This window comes from Daktulosphaira vitifoliae, unplaced genomic scaffold, assembly GCF_025091365.1.
Source record: "Daktulosphaira vitifoliae isolate Bord-2020 unplaced genomic scaffold, ASM2509136v1 Scaffold_5, whole genome shotgun sequence".
Taxonomy (NCBI): Eukaryota; Metazoa; Arthropoda; class Insecta; order Hemiptera; family Phylloxeridae; genus Daktulosphaira; species Daktulosphaira vitifoliae.
Window position 1 is genome coordinate 21,621,831 of NW_026099576.1, and position 13,447 is coordinate 21,635,277.

General features: G+C 26.9%; 3 protein-coding genes across 4 annotated transcripts in view; 2 read left to right on the top strand and 1 right to left on the bottom strand.

Annotated features, from left to right (window-relative positions):
• The window catches only part of LOC126907942 (uncharacterized), a 143,560-nt gene that overhangs the window by 31,748 nt on the left and 98,365 nt on the right, over positions 1-13,447 (top strand). The gene's annotated exons all lie outside the window — the stretch shown is intronic.
• The window catches only part of LOC126907962 (uncharacterized), a 37,099-nt gene that overhangs the window by 13,925 nt on the left and 9,727 nt on the right, over positions 1-13,447 (top strand). The window lies entirely within an intron of this gene.
• Positions 4,294-6,065, bottom strand: LOC126907968 (uncharacterized). The gene is made up of 3 exons (XM_050689723.1): positions 5,676-6,065; positions 4,559-4,804; positions 4,294-4,501 (listed from the first exon to the last, which is right to left on the bottom strand). Exons 1-3 carry the CDS (start codon positions 5,806-5,808, stop codon positions 4,434-4,436), a joined length of 447 nt encoding a protein of 148 aa, XP_050545680.1. The 5' UTR covers positions 5,809-6,065; the 3' UTR covers positions 4,294-4,433.

Consider the following 13,447-nt stretch of genomic DNA (forward strand, 5'->3'; position numbering starts at 1 on the left):
TATGTGTTATTCAAGAAATAATACAATTTGTCTGAGTTACATAAAGAAATTATTTTATAAATTTAATTTACATTTATACAAATTAGTAAAATTGATTTCAATTGCTACACTTTTAATAGTGTAAACATTATGATACGCTCACTGATGATTAAGTTTGAACGAATGTTTCGATTACTTATGAGTTCAGGCGTTCCGTATAGGCAAGCTAACTTTCAAGTCCTCGGCAAGTGACGTAGACACGCACTGTATTTACCAATCAAGAAAAATTGTGAAACGATACTAGGGACTCATCAGGAAAGCAATGATGGTGGGCAATTTATTATACGAAACGCAAGGTACGTTCTACAATCGCCAGACTTTTCGATTCTATAGGTACGCTCGGGCCTACACTCTTATGGATCAAAACATTTATGCAAAGGTTATCGCAATCGGGTCTTGAATGGCACAGTCATCTACCAGAGGAGTTTACGTGGTTACGCGGCCGTTGTTTATTTGCGGGTAGTAGACCTTTTCGGTCACACTATGATAAATTTCGTCACTTATAAGACCAAAGTAGAGCCAATCATAACTCATAAATATCAAATTACAGTGTCGCGCCTTGAACTATATACTGCTTTATTACTCGCGACAACGTTAAAACTCGTAAAAAAATGTTTAAACATTGATTTTCCAAAGATCAATGCGTAGATCGACTCACCGTCATATTATCGTGGTTAATCGTTAGCCAAAGTTTTTAAAGTATTTGTAACAAACAGAATCGCTAAAATACAGCAATTAATACTGGGGTGTAAATGGTTTTATATCAATACGGTTGATAATCCCGCGGACCTGGAATCGCGCGATTTATTATCACATGATACAATATTATGTCACATTCATGAAGAAAAACCGGCGTTTTTACGATTACCTGCCAAACAATAGCCGTGGCATAATTATGGCTTATTAAAGTCGGAACAACTACCGAATTATCAACAAAAGACAGTAATTCTCACTATCATTAACAAAAAAACCGTCGCCGATCAAATGTTACACCACTTTTCCACATTACAAAGAATGCAACGATCGTTCGCTAATATTTACCGCTGGGCCGCCATCAATCCATGCTCACAGGGACTCTAGCTTAAATTGAATTAACTGTCATTTTACATCAAGTTACTTTAAAAACATAGAAAGAATATTTAAAAAATTTAAAGAAACAAGTATTTTAACATAATTATGTCACACCAGGTTCACTCGCTCAGCTAGCGACGTTTATTAACACGGCTGAACTAATTCGTATCGATGACCACCTCCGCTGTGTTATTAGTCCAGATTACAATACATCTGATACTGTTACCTAAAATTTCGCATCATACGCGTTTAATAATTCAACATTAACACAGCGGATATTTATATGCTAGACCAAAGTTGATTTAATCAATGATACAAAGAAAGTTTTTGATAATTTCTGGTCGCGACGCTGTTTGGCAGTTTATTTTTACTTGTGTAATTTGATTAAGAATAATGCCGTTCGTCCATACCCAATAATGGGAGATTTGCCAATTTCTCATGTTCTTTCACAACTTGCTTTTCAAGACGTCGGTATGTATTATGGAGGTCTCCATTTTGGTAAATAAACGATGCCATCACAGCAGTAAAACTACCAAGGTATACATCGCGTTATTTGTTTGCAATCGTTCCACATTTAATTTCGGGTGATTTTCTTGCCGCTCTTGATTGGTTTGTAGCACGTCGAGATATTCCGATAAATTTACATGACGATTGGTAGTAAAATTAGTCAAACTACCCTTGAGTGATTTATTTATCTTGCATGTTTTATATTTTATCTTGTTCCTTCATGTTTTCCATGTGGTACGTTAAATTAACTGTGTACATATTTTTCATTTTAGTGTTAAGATAGATTTAAGTTAAAGGTCAATCGAGGATATGAAGCAGTTTGTCTTGAAAGCCTTTAGCTTTAAACGTCGGGAGTAAGTTGGAACATATTGGTTGAATACACTGTTATTTATGTAATTTGGTAACACCACTGTCGACGTTATTGCCTCCAACGGATGATAGAAAATGGTAGACGAGCTTCTTTAGCATCATTCAGCACTATATCTAGCCATTATGTTGTATGATTACGTATGCTATCGTTGTACGACGAGTTACTGTGATTCCTTTTTTGTGTGTCTGCGTTGTCGCTGATGTCTTAGCTTATTTAGCTACATGACTCTATGGTGCTTGCGAGCACGTAGTTGTTAAAAAAAAACGCTGATATATAGCCCTTGCAATCGTCGCACCTTTGTACATTATTGTTTATCACCCTTGCAATACACTCATGGTGAATTATTAGTTATTTGTACATTTTAAAGTACTTTTCGCAACAGTAATTTATGCCTGGTTTAATTGTCATACCAACGACTTCATTTACCTTCCACTTACATCAACCAACCATCATCGTCATTAGAGATAAATACTAACCATAATGTTTTGTTTTATTCTTTATATTATTCTTTATTTTATTTTAACCCCATTTTTACATTATTATTAAGTGTTCCCCTATCCACATTGATATATATATATATATTTGGTTTACGTTTTTAATACAGTTAATTGTTTATATGCTCTAAATTCATTTTATTCATTCATACACAGTACTCACCTACTTCTTTCTTTTGCATGATTAGAGACAAAATAACGGGCGTTAACTTATCCGCATGAATATCACCGGGTGTAGCGTTCAAACAAATGCTTGTATGAATGTAGTGTCCGGTGTTGCTATCGAAGTTGGTTAATGTACGTTTTTTTTTTGTTTTAAGTCATGCTAGGTCAAGGAAAACAAATAAGGGGAGAGAAATGTATGAAAAATAGTAGAATTAATCTAAAACATATAAATAGTTAAATGTATTAAATGTAAATCATAAAATATTAAATATATATCATAGTGGGTAGGGGGAGCAATTAGTACTAATACTACAATGGCGCCAATATAAACAAAATAATAAATAACAAATGTAAATAAATCTTAAATTAAAAATAAACAAGTATTATACTTATCAGCTAAGTTGCAACAACTTATGACAATTTTGAATGTTTAATGGATTAATGTGAACTCAAATTCGATTTGCTGACCAAAGTGCATTACATATCGTAAACGGTATTGTGATGTATATCAGAAAACAAAAATAATCCCAAGGACAATACACTAACAATGCACAAGGTTGCGACGAACGCAAGGGTGACATGTTACTTATTAAATAACTACTATGTGCTCGAAAGCACCATAGATCCATATAGCAAAAAACAATAAGATGGCAATGACAACGCAGGTTCCAAAAAAAAAAAAACCGATAGTGCAGAGTCACACAACGATCGCATACGTAATCAAAAACCATAATATCAGGAAGTAAGCTGAAAGATGGTCAAGACGCTCGTTACCCATCTTCTAGCATCCGATGGAGGCAATAACACTAATCGTGGTGTTACCAAATTAATATATAATTCCTTAACCGATGTTTATCCAACAATGCTTTTAATTTTTCATCAATCATTTTACAAGTAAAAAATAACAGTACTTGAGCTTAAAATCATATTTATGAATGACTAAACATATTTATAATTAATATCAAATCTTATAAATGTGATATTTTAACATTGATTTTTATACTTCTGAACAGTTTTTTTTGAATCTACAGGACATTCTATTGTAGAAAGTTTAACAACATCCTAGTGGATATTATACGTTGATGTTCTCTCAAAAGATATTTACCTATGTAAAATTTTTCCTCAATGTTACTCCAAGCGTCATAATTGACACTTGATTGACCAATCATAACGTTTATATCATAAAAAAGTATGATCAGTGGTATCCAGTGAGTATAAGTACAATAATTATTTTAAATTATCCCCTGTTTTGAATCTATGAAGCTACGTTCAAAACCAACAAATCCCTACAAGGATTTGTATTAAATTAAAATTAAATTTTTTATTACATTGTTGCAATATCATTTGAATTCATTGTCATAGTGTTTTGTTACTACCATGTGATACTTATAACTCAATTCATTTATTAGGCTTGGAACATATACTTCAATCACTGAATACCAATGGTATTTCTATGATAACAATGTTTACTATTGACCGCACTTAACATATATTTTAGTATGGAATATGCAGGGTGATTGATTTATCGTTGATTGGTGAATTTCTACTAAAACAATAATACTATTGAGAATTTTATTTTTTCCTTAAGTTAGCACAATTATTTTACTTTTTAAATATTTTTTAAATTTGCGGAAAATATATTAATTAATATAAAAATGAATTCTTGTTAATAATTATTTATTATTCTTTTTGTTTAGTTAATAAGCTTTAAACAATTTAATATTTATAAAAACCAACTGTTGTACTGATGATTTATTTTAATAATAATCATCTTCTTTATGATTATCTCAAGTGAATAACATCATTAACTTCGAAGATAATTTATTTACATCATTTCTTTTTTTCATTAACCAAGCTAAAATAAAATAGTGTTAATTTTAGTGAAGATATTAAATTGAAAATTGATATGCACCTTCATAATATACGTAATTCATATTTTCAAAAGATTTTTTTATTTTTTTTTTTGTAACATCGTCATTAAAAGCTGTATCTATGACGTTATTAAAATCATCTATAGAGATTTTTCCAGTTTTTTCCATATCTTTTTCATGAAATCCTTTAAGCAATTTGTTGAATAAACGCACCATTATTTTTGGAGGTTGGACATAAGTATTATTTAAAATTTGTATAAGATTTCTATAAGTAATAAATACATCCACTAAAAAAAAAATAATTTAAAAAATATTAAAATAGAAAAAAAATAATTTATTTATGCTCGTATTAAAGAATTATTTAAATCTGTAAAACAAAGCATAACTTCATTCCCTAGAATTTTTTTTTAAATAATATTTAAAATAAATAGATTTTTTTAATACAAATATAGTTGAATAAAAATAATTATGGTATGGACATTTAACTTGAAAATTAACACCTAATATTTATTTCAAAAAATAACTTTATTAAACTGAAAATATATATTGATCAAAATCGTAAGTGAAATTAATTACATGTTATGTGATATTTATTAAAATCAAGAAAGATACAACTTGTTTTATAAATTATAAATATTTATCATTTATACATATTAATTTTTTTTTTTTTTGTGTTTATTTATCATATTAATTTCTTCTAATATAATAATAACTTTGTTCTTTTAGTTTATTTAATTATTTATTACCGATTAATAATTTTTTGGTCTATCATCATTAGCGTACCCAAGGAACTTACATGAACCCCTAAATCACTTAATTATTTTATGTATATTTTTGTAGTTGTATTAATAACTTTGTTATTATTTATTTATTGATTTTATTATAAATAAACATTTTTATCCTTGAGGGATAAAAAAAAATTTATTTAACTTCATATTATTGTAGAGTTTTATAAACTTAATAATTTTTCTTATTACAAAAATTTTAAATTCTCAATAGTTTCTGAGAAAATTAGTGTCATACCAGATTTTGATCACCATGTATAACATTTTACTAACTATTTAATGATGTTATTCTAATAAATCTTTTTGTTTCGAACTAAGTATAAAAGAAATTATATTCAATCCCTTATTATATGTAATAATTTATGTTCATTACTATTTAATGGATCCAATTTTAATTTTAATTCTTCTGCTTCCTTGTTATTAATTTCTATCAATTTGCTCCTGACATCCAATATAGAATAAATCATTGTTGACTCTGGGAATATTTTCTTAACTATTGCCTTCATTTTTTCAGGTATTTCATAGGTCTTGAAGTTTGAAAAAAAAATTCAGTAAATAACTATTTTTCAAATAGACATTTTTATAATATGCAAGTATTTATTAAGGGTTCAATACTGAAATTTGATAGCTGGCAAAGTATGTTATATGAAAGAAATACAGAGTGATTTTTTTATCATAACCCACTCAATTACTTGCAGAATAATAATAATTTAAACATTTTTTTTTTTTATTATCTTTAGTTACACATTATTCTTGAATTTTTAACTATGTAATACTCTTTAAGTTCATCCCTTATGCCTTGGAGGGGGTCACTTTGTTTTTTTAAATGGTAACACATATTTTTAATTTAATAAAATGTTTGAGTTTTTAATTTAATAGTAAATGGCATTTGAATTTTTAATATAACTTTATTAGCTTATTAGATATAAACATTTAAAGTTTCAAAATTTTGAGTTAATATACACGTATAATACACAAGGGATTACAAATACAGGTGGCTAATTGGTTTTTTATGACATTGCTGTCTCAGTCACGGATTGTTTATTATCAATTATGATTATCAATAGATATACTTTCTGTATTGTCAGTTAGTGTATTTATAAACTCATAACAATGTGCCTTACTACAATTGATAATAACAATGCTGTGTACCTGCTAATATCGATGTTATAAAAAACCAATTAGCTACCTGTATTTGTAATCCCTTGTGTATTATACCTGTATATTAATTCAAAAATTTGAAACTTTAAATGATTATATCTAATAAACGAATTAAGTTATATTAAAAATTCAAATGCCATTTACTATTAAATTAAAAACTCAAACATTTTATTAAATTAAAAATATGTGTTACCATTTAAAAAAACAAAGTTGCCTCCTCCAAGGCATAAGGATGAACTTAAAAAGTATTACATAGTTAAAAATTCAAGAATAATGTGTAACTAAAATAATGAAAAAAAAAAATGTTTAAATTATTATTATTCTGCAAGTAATTGAGTGGGTTATGATAAAAAAATCACCCTGTATATATATATATAAATCTATATTTTTAAATTATTTTCAATTATTTTACTAGAACATTTAAAGATAAGCATTATGTGTGAGCAAATTAAAACAAAAAATTTTAAGCCATTTTTATTATTTAACGTTTTTTTTTTCATTAATTATAATAAAATTTAAAATTAAAGTGATCTATTATTGCATAGTTGTTCATTAAAAGATCAAAGGATTACATAATTTATAAAAACAACGTTTTTAGTAATCATCAATGGTGTTTTAGGGGATATACAGCATAACACACCAACAAAATTTTAAAATTACATAGAACCTTGAAAATTATTTTTGTACTATTTATATTGAAGAGTATAGGCTCACAAATCAGCGTATAACGTGTAATAAAAATAGAGTATTTTGCAAAAAAACAACTAGTAGTCATTTTTTAATTTAATACATATACGTTTAAATTAAGATAAAAACTGTTTGCATACTGTGACGCAGAAATATGTTTTAGTTGCTATATTAAATTGAAATTATATTTAAAAAATTATTTTTCAGTATTTGAACAAATTTGAAATTTGAAATCATCCTAAATCTACATTTTACTTGTTTTTTTAATAATATTTATAATTTATTTTAAATTGTATTCTAAGACAATGACATTAAATTCTTAAAATTTTATTTCAGTTAAAGAGCTGATATACGGAAAATTGGTTAACTTTTTAAATAAAATATATCAGATTCAGAGGCTTTTTATGAAATTAGCAACAGCTACTTTGTTCTTATTAATTAACTAACTTTTTCAACTTAGTTTTTGAAAATGTTCCGGAAATACTGCGTCCTTTAAACATATATCAAATTAAAGCTTATTTTATGTACTATAAAATGAAAAAAAAAAAATTTGTCCCGACGACCTATCTGCTATGCGAAAATGGCAACCGTATTCAAAAATATGCCATTTTAATATTATGGATAATGTTGCTTTTGTAGTTATCAATCAATTTCTTAGAATTAAACACTATCTACAGATTTGCATCGAAGCGTTTCTTATGATAGTTATTTTAATCACTGTCAGATTAAATCTATACTGGACCCAACTATGCAACGTCTCCACTATGCCGCGACCCCACTGTGCTGTTTTTCAATTAATTTTGACTTAGAATATTTTTTTTTTTAACTAAATGACACATAGAAATTTTAAAGTGAATTTTGTTTTGGTGAATCTTTTAATTTAGTTAAATTTGTTCATTAAATAATAATGTTTTATTTTTCTTATTGTGGAAATAAATATCAAATAATATTTTATAGCTGAATATTTCAAAATGTCATTAAGTGGCTTGCCGATTGCTGACCTTAGTGCTATTTAGCACAGCTGATAATTCTCATGTGATCAAAAGTTTCAATTTCTTTTTACTTTTTGCTTTTTTTGATTTTTTTTCATTGATAAAATCATCGTCGGAATTAGTATTATCACTAGAATGGTTTTCTTCTGTACTTAATGATGTAAAATCATAAAAATTACTCAAATTTTGATTAGTAACTTTTTCTTTATAGAATTTTTGTTATTCTTTTCGTTTATCTTTACGATTCTCTTTTTGCGTGGTAAAAACGTCCACTGTAGACATAAAACCTCTTCTCCCTGCCATCCGTTGTGCCAGTACAAACTGTCTATCTTCATCAATTTAAATTTTTTTTAAAGCATCAGCATCATCGATATCGAAGAGATTGGCCATTTTTATATGAAACCCACATTCGTGTTGTCGGTGAAGCTCTGTTTTTCTATTTTTATGTTTGAAAAGATTTAGCCATTGATTATAAAGTTTTTAAACTGATTTATAGCATTATCTTTTCAAGTTGTAACTTCTTCGATCAATAAATGCATATTTGAACAAATTTTTTTCAATACGATAAATATGAAAGAAAAACCCTAATACTTCACCATTAGACGGCAAACGATTACCTGGTACAGTTGAAATAGGCTGACCAATTAAATAAATATAACTATTACGTCGCATTGTCATTTTTATTTTTACTGAATAAATATATATATAATTAAATTAGCACTGATTCACATTTAAAGCACACTGACATATAATAATTAGAGTGACATGAACATCAAAACAGCGCACTGTCAACTAAAATATAATTTTACAATGATAATAGACGTACGTCAACCATTATTCACATTGTCATAGTATAATAAGTTATACACTGTACAATACATAGGAATAACCCTGTCAAAGGTGTAGATAAAATGTTTTATTTATTGATATAGTAATAATACAATCGTATAAGAAAATATTACAATTGCGATAATACTAATACTTATAAGTATAGCATAGGAAACATACCGTAAGTTATTCTGTACAATAGAATATTTAAATTGCTTGGAATGGCTCAAAAATAATTTTTTTTATAAGTATAAATGAAGAAACTATGTTTAGAGTCTACAGAAAAATTTAGGTGGTGGGAGGACAACATTTTTTTAAGTAATTTTTTTAGACCACCCTAATAAATATATAAAAAACGCATAATTTCATTACTGAATTTAAGAGATACTGCATTATTAAAAGAGTTACTTTACAAGGCATGATTAATTGAAGACTTTTGAATGGATAATTATTTAACTTTATTAATACCTTTTGTACAAGATTTTTGTATTTATTTACTAACACGTTGAATACTTATATTCCTCACTATATAGTTTAATATACTAATATATTTTTGATATTTATATTAACCCGTAAGTGGTATGGTGCGGTCTAATAGACAGCTGCAATTTTTATTTTTATTTAGCTGATAAGATATTGATGTTATGTTCACGGATATAAGATTTACCTTTTTTGGAGGTAGTATTAAAATGATGAACCAAGTTTTTGAAGGTAAACTTGTATTGCTCTAGTCGTCAAAGCTGTTTAAAAATGATAAGCGGTCTGGTAGACCGCACCATACCATAAATGTAATTTTTTTTTTCTTTTCAAAAATCGACTAAGTCCATTGCTATTGATATCATCGATGCACAATCAAAAAGGTTATGACGATGATATCCAAAAACCTGAGATAATTTCTTCATACTATAATATTACGAAAGGTGGCGTAGATGCTCTGAACGAAAAATGTTCCATTTATTCTACAGGACTCCGTACACGTCGCTGGCCGTTGGCTATATTTTACCGACTTTTTGATATTACTGGAGTAAATTCGTATGTCTTGTATAATTCATTAAAAAAAAACAAATCAATTACGAGGGCCGATTTTTTAAAACTTTAGCGTTTGAACTTGTAACTCCTGAATTGGAGCGACGATTTGAAAATACATATATCCTTTGAGAAATAAGGAGTAATATTGAAAGAATTCTTGGAAAATCTAAAAACCTAAAGAATACAACATTGTATGAAGACAAACTGGAAATACGAAAAACTTGTCGCATAGTCCTCCAATAAAGAAAAGAAAAACCATGTATCAATGTAAACTTTGTGGAGATGCAATATGTCTGCAGTGCAGCAGAAAAATATGTATAAATTGTATTGGAAATTACAATTGATAATGGTAACATTGTTTCCGAAATACGTATCCACGACTTTTCATTAATTTTTTGTGGCTTTGAGTTTAATATTTTTTAGTTTTTTTAAATTAATAATATTTTTAATATAGTTTTAATTTTACATTAAGTATAATATTTTTTTATTTAAAAGTCGAAAAGGATAATTTAAAAAAGAAAAAATGTTTTGTTTATATTTTGATGACAATTTATAAATCCTATAAGAGTTTTTTTGACTACTGTTATTTTTTAAAAAAAATTTTAATTATAATTTTTTTTTTTTTTTATTCTATTTTAATCTATGTCTAGTTTAATATTTTAATGGTTGTGAAGTAAAAATGTATTTTAAAATGCTTCAGGACATAACGAAGGTCAAGTACTTAATTGCATGGCAGATCATAAAACTTCCTGAAAAATGTAGTAGTTACTTTACATGATTTAAATTAAAGTCGAAAAAAAGTTTGTCATATCTCATTTAATACTACTAAGATATTTTTCTACCAAAAATGTGATGGAATAATAAAAAAATGTGGTCAATATAATACATAAAAAATTAAGAGGTCCAGGAGACCGCACCATACCATTAGTGTGATTTTTTTCACCGTACCACTTACGGGTTAAGTTTAGAGTAATTTCACTTAAATATCTAGATATCAATATAAAACTGAAAGAAGTTTTACTTAATTGGCATAATTTTATATTTATTAAATCTTTATCTCACTTTTATGAATTATTATTTACTGTAAAAAATAAAGCTTCTGATGATTTCATATCAAAATAATTACATACAATTAACGATTCCTTTGATGAAAATATAATAATATAAAATTATTATACAGGCTAAAAACATTTTCATGTTATATACAATATAAAAACAACTATTTTGTTTCTATAGACAAAAACAAATAATTATTTATTTATTTGATAAATTTACATGGAAATTACCTGAATTTACCTATGTATTTCTAGAATTTTCGACTAATGAAAGATCATATTGTATTATATTCATTTTTTCTAGTTAAATTGTAATTTATTTAAAGTTGGAAAAAATGCATTCGAACAACGTGACAAATACAATTTTATTATTTGAAAAATTAATAAAAAGCGCTGAAAAGAGCAATGTAACAAAAGTGATTATTACAAGAACAAAAGAAAGTGAACATAATTTTGATTTAAATAGGCCAAATCAAAAAGATGATCAAGCAATTATATCTAGTGACGCCAAAGTTTCCAATTTTACAACTACAGTAATCAATAAAAACGGAGAGCTCAAAAAGAAGAAGTTTAAAGGTGAGTCAAGAGTACAATCAGTTTAATTGAATAGTGATAAAGATAGCAGCAGCCCCATTTCTGAACGCCAGTTAAAAAATAGTACTGTTAATAATTTCAGAAATATTGATCCAAAATTTGTAATTCACCAGCCATTTTATTAATTAGATTGTTAATAAATAAATAAAGTAGTTAATTATATATGTACCTAATAGAAAATATTAAGTTATATGCATAAGTTGTAATAAATGATTCTAAAAGTAATTAGTAGCTGATAAATAATGTAGTATAGGCAATTATAATATTTAAAATTGATTTTAAATGTAAATGAATAGGGTTATATTAATCTTATTCTTCTTTTTAAAATATATAGTATTTATTACTTCAGATAAGGCAATTCCAATTGTCAAGTATATAGTCATATTTAAGTATAAATAATAAATAAGCAGTTATGCGTTTCATTTAAAAATTATAAAAAGTAATTTGTTTTAAGGAATTTCGAACAAAATTGCTTTTTTTGAAAAGAAAGCAACAGAAATTAAGAATTCTAGCAATACAGTGATCAAAAATCAAAGGGAAAATCTATGGAGTAGATTAAATAAACTAAACCAAATTAAAGAAAAACTTCATGTAGGAGGTAATGGTGGTCAATACGTACTAGGAGGNCAAATTAAAGAAAAACTTCATGTAGGAGGTAATGGTGGTCAATGCGTACTAGGAGGAAGACAATATAAACACGACCAAGACATTACAGAGGAAGAATACAAAAATGATATAGATGGTAATATAACTAATAACGTAATAAAAAGAAACGAACATTTTCGAATTGAAGGTGAGGCTGAAGGCCATGTAGAGGAGGAAATTGATTTTATACATGAACGAGAATTGTCAGAGAGGAACAAAACTGATAATAATATTAGGATAACAGATAGCACAGAATTAAGGAACCAATTACTAAAAGTAGAAGGTAAGTGTGAACAATACGTACTAGGTGTGGGTGAAGACAAACAAGATCAATACATTTTAAATGAAGAGAACAAAACTAAGGATGACATTTCAATCTATGTAGATGAAGGTGTATCGCCTATTTTTCAAGCCAATAACTCGTCCAAAAATAATAAAAAGAAAAAGAAAAGGAAAGGAAAGAAACCTTCCCGAAGAATATGAAATATTAAACAATTGTTTACAATGCTTATGATTTCAATGTAACTCATACAAATGAAGATTAACATTTTAAGTTAACTTATAAAATGTCCTTAAAAAAAAAATAACAATAATAGGAATATAAATTAATCTTACAACAATTTTATGTATTAACTAATAATTTTAATTTGTCTAAATAAATATATTTAAAACGAAAAGCATTTAATAAGTTGTTATCATCCAGTTAAATTCTTAATAAGATCATTAAATAATACAAAAATAAATATGGCNAGACCAGTCGGCATATTTGGGTATGGTGTGTATTTTGACCAAGTTTTGGTATTTGGTCTATTGTTGAGTTGTAGAGTCCGAAGATTTATAACAACAAAGATAAGTAGATATAAAATGAAATAATTAAGGTTCCTCTTATAAAGATATTATTAATCACCCAACTGGTATGTACCTGTTGTTGTAATAATTTGAAAAAAAAAATTTAATAATAATAATAATAAAAGATAGAGTTAAAAAAAAAATAAAGGATTGTAGTAACACATTTTAATACATGTAATAATTAATACTTATATTTAATAAAATATATCGCCAAATCAGTGTTTCCCCGTGGATAAGATGAATAATAAAATAATACCCTTACACAAGATTTAACTACATTTTACGCATTCCATAAAACGCTCACG

What these genes read in the sequence shown, in the direction of transcription:
- LOC126907968 (XM_050689723.1), bottom strand. Translation starts at nt 5,808, where the DNA reads ATGAAGGCAATAGTTAAGAAAATATTCCCAGAGTCAACAATGATTTAT. An exon ending in AAAATTGGATCCATTAAATA is followed by an intron (nt 4,805 to 5,675) that starts GTAATGAACATA and finishes TTTTTTTTTTAG; the next exon opens with TGGATGTATTTATTACTTAT. An exon ending in GAATTACGTATATTATGAAG is followed by an intron (nt 4,502 to 4,558) that starts GTGCATATCAAT and finishes ATTTTATTTTAG; the next exon opens with CTTGGTTAATGAAAAAAAGA.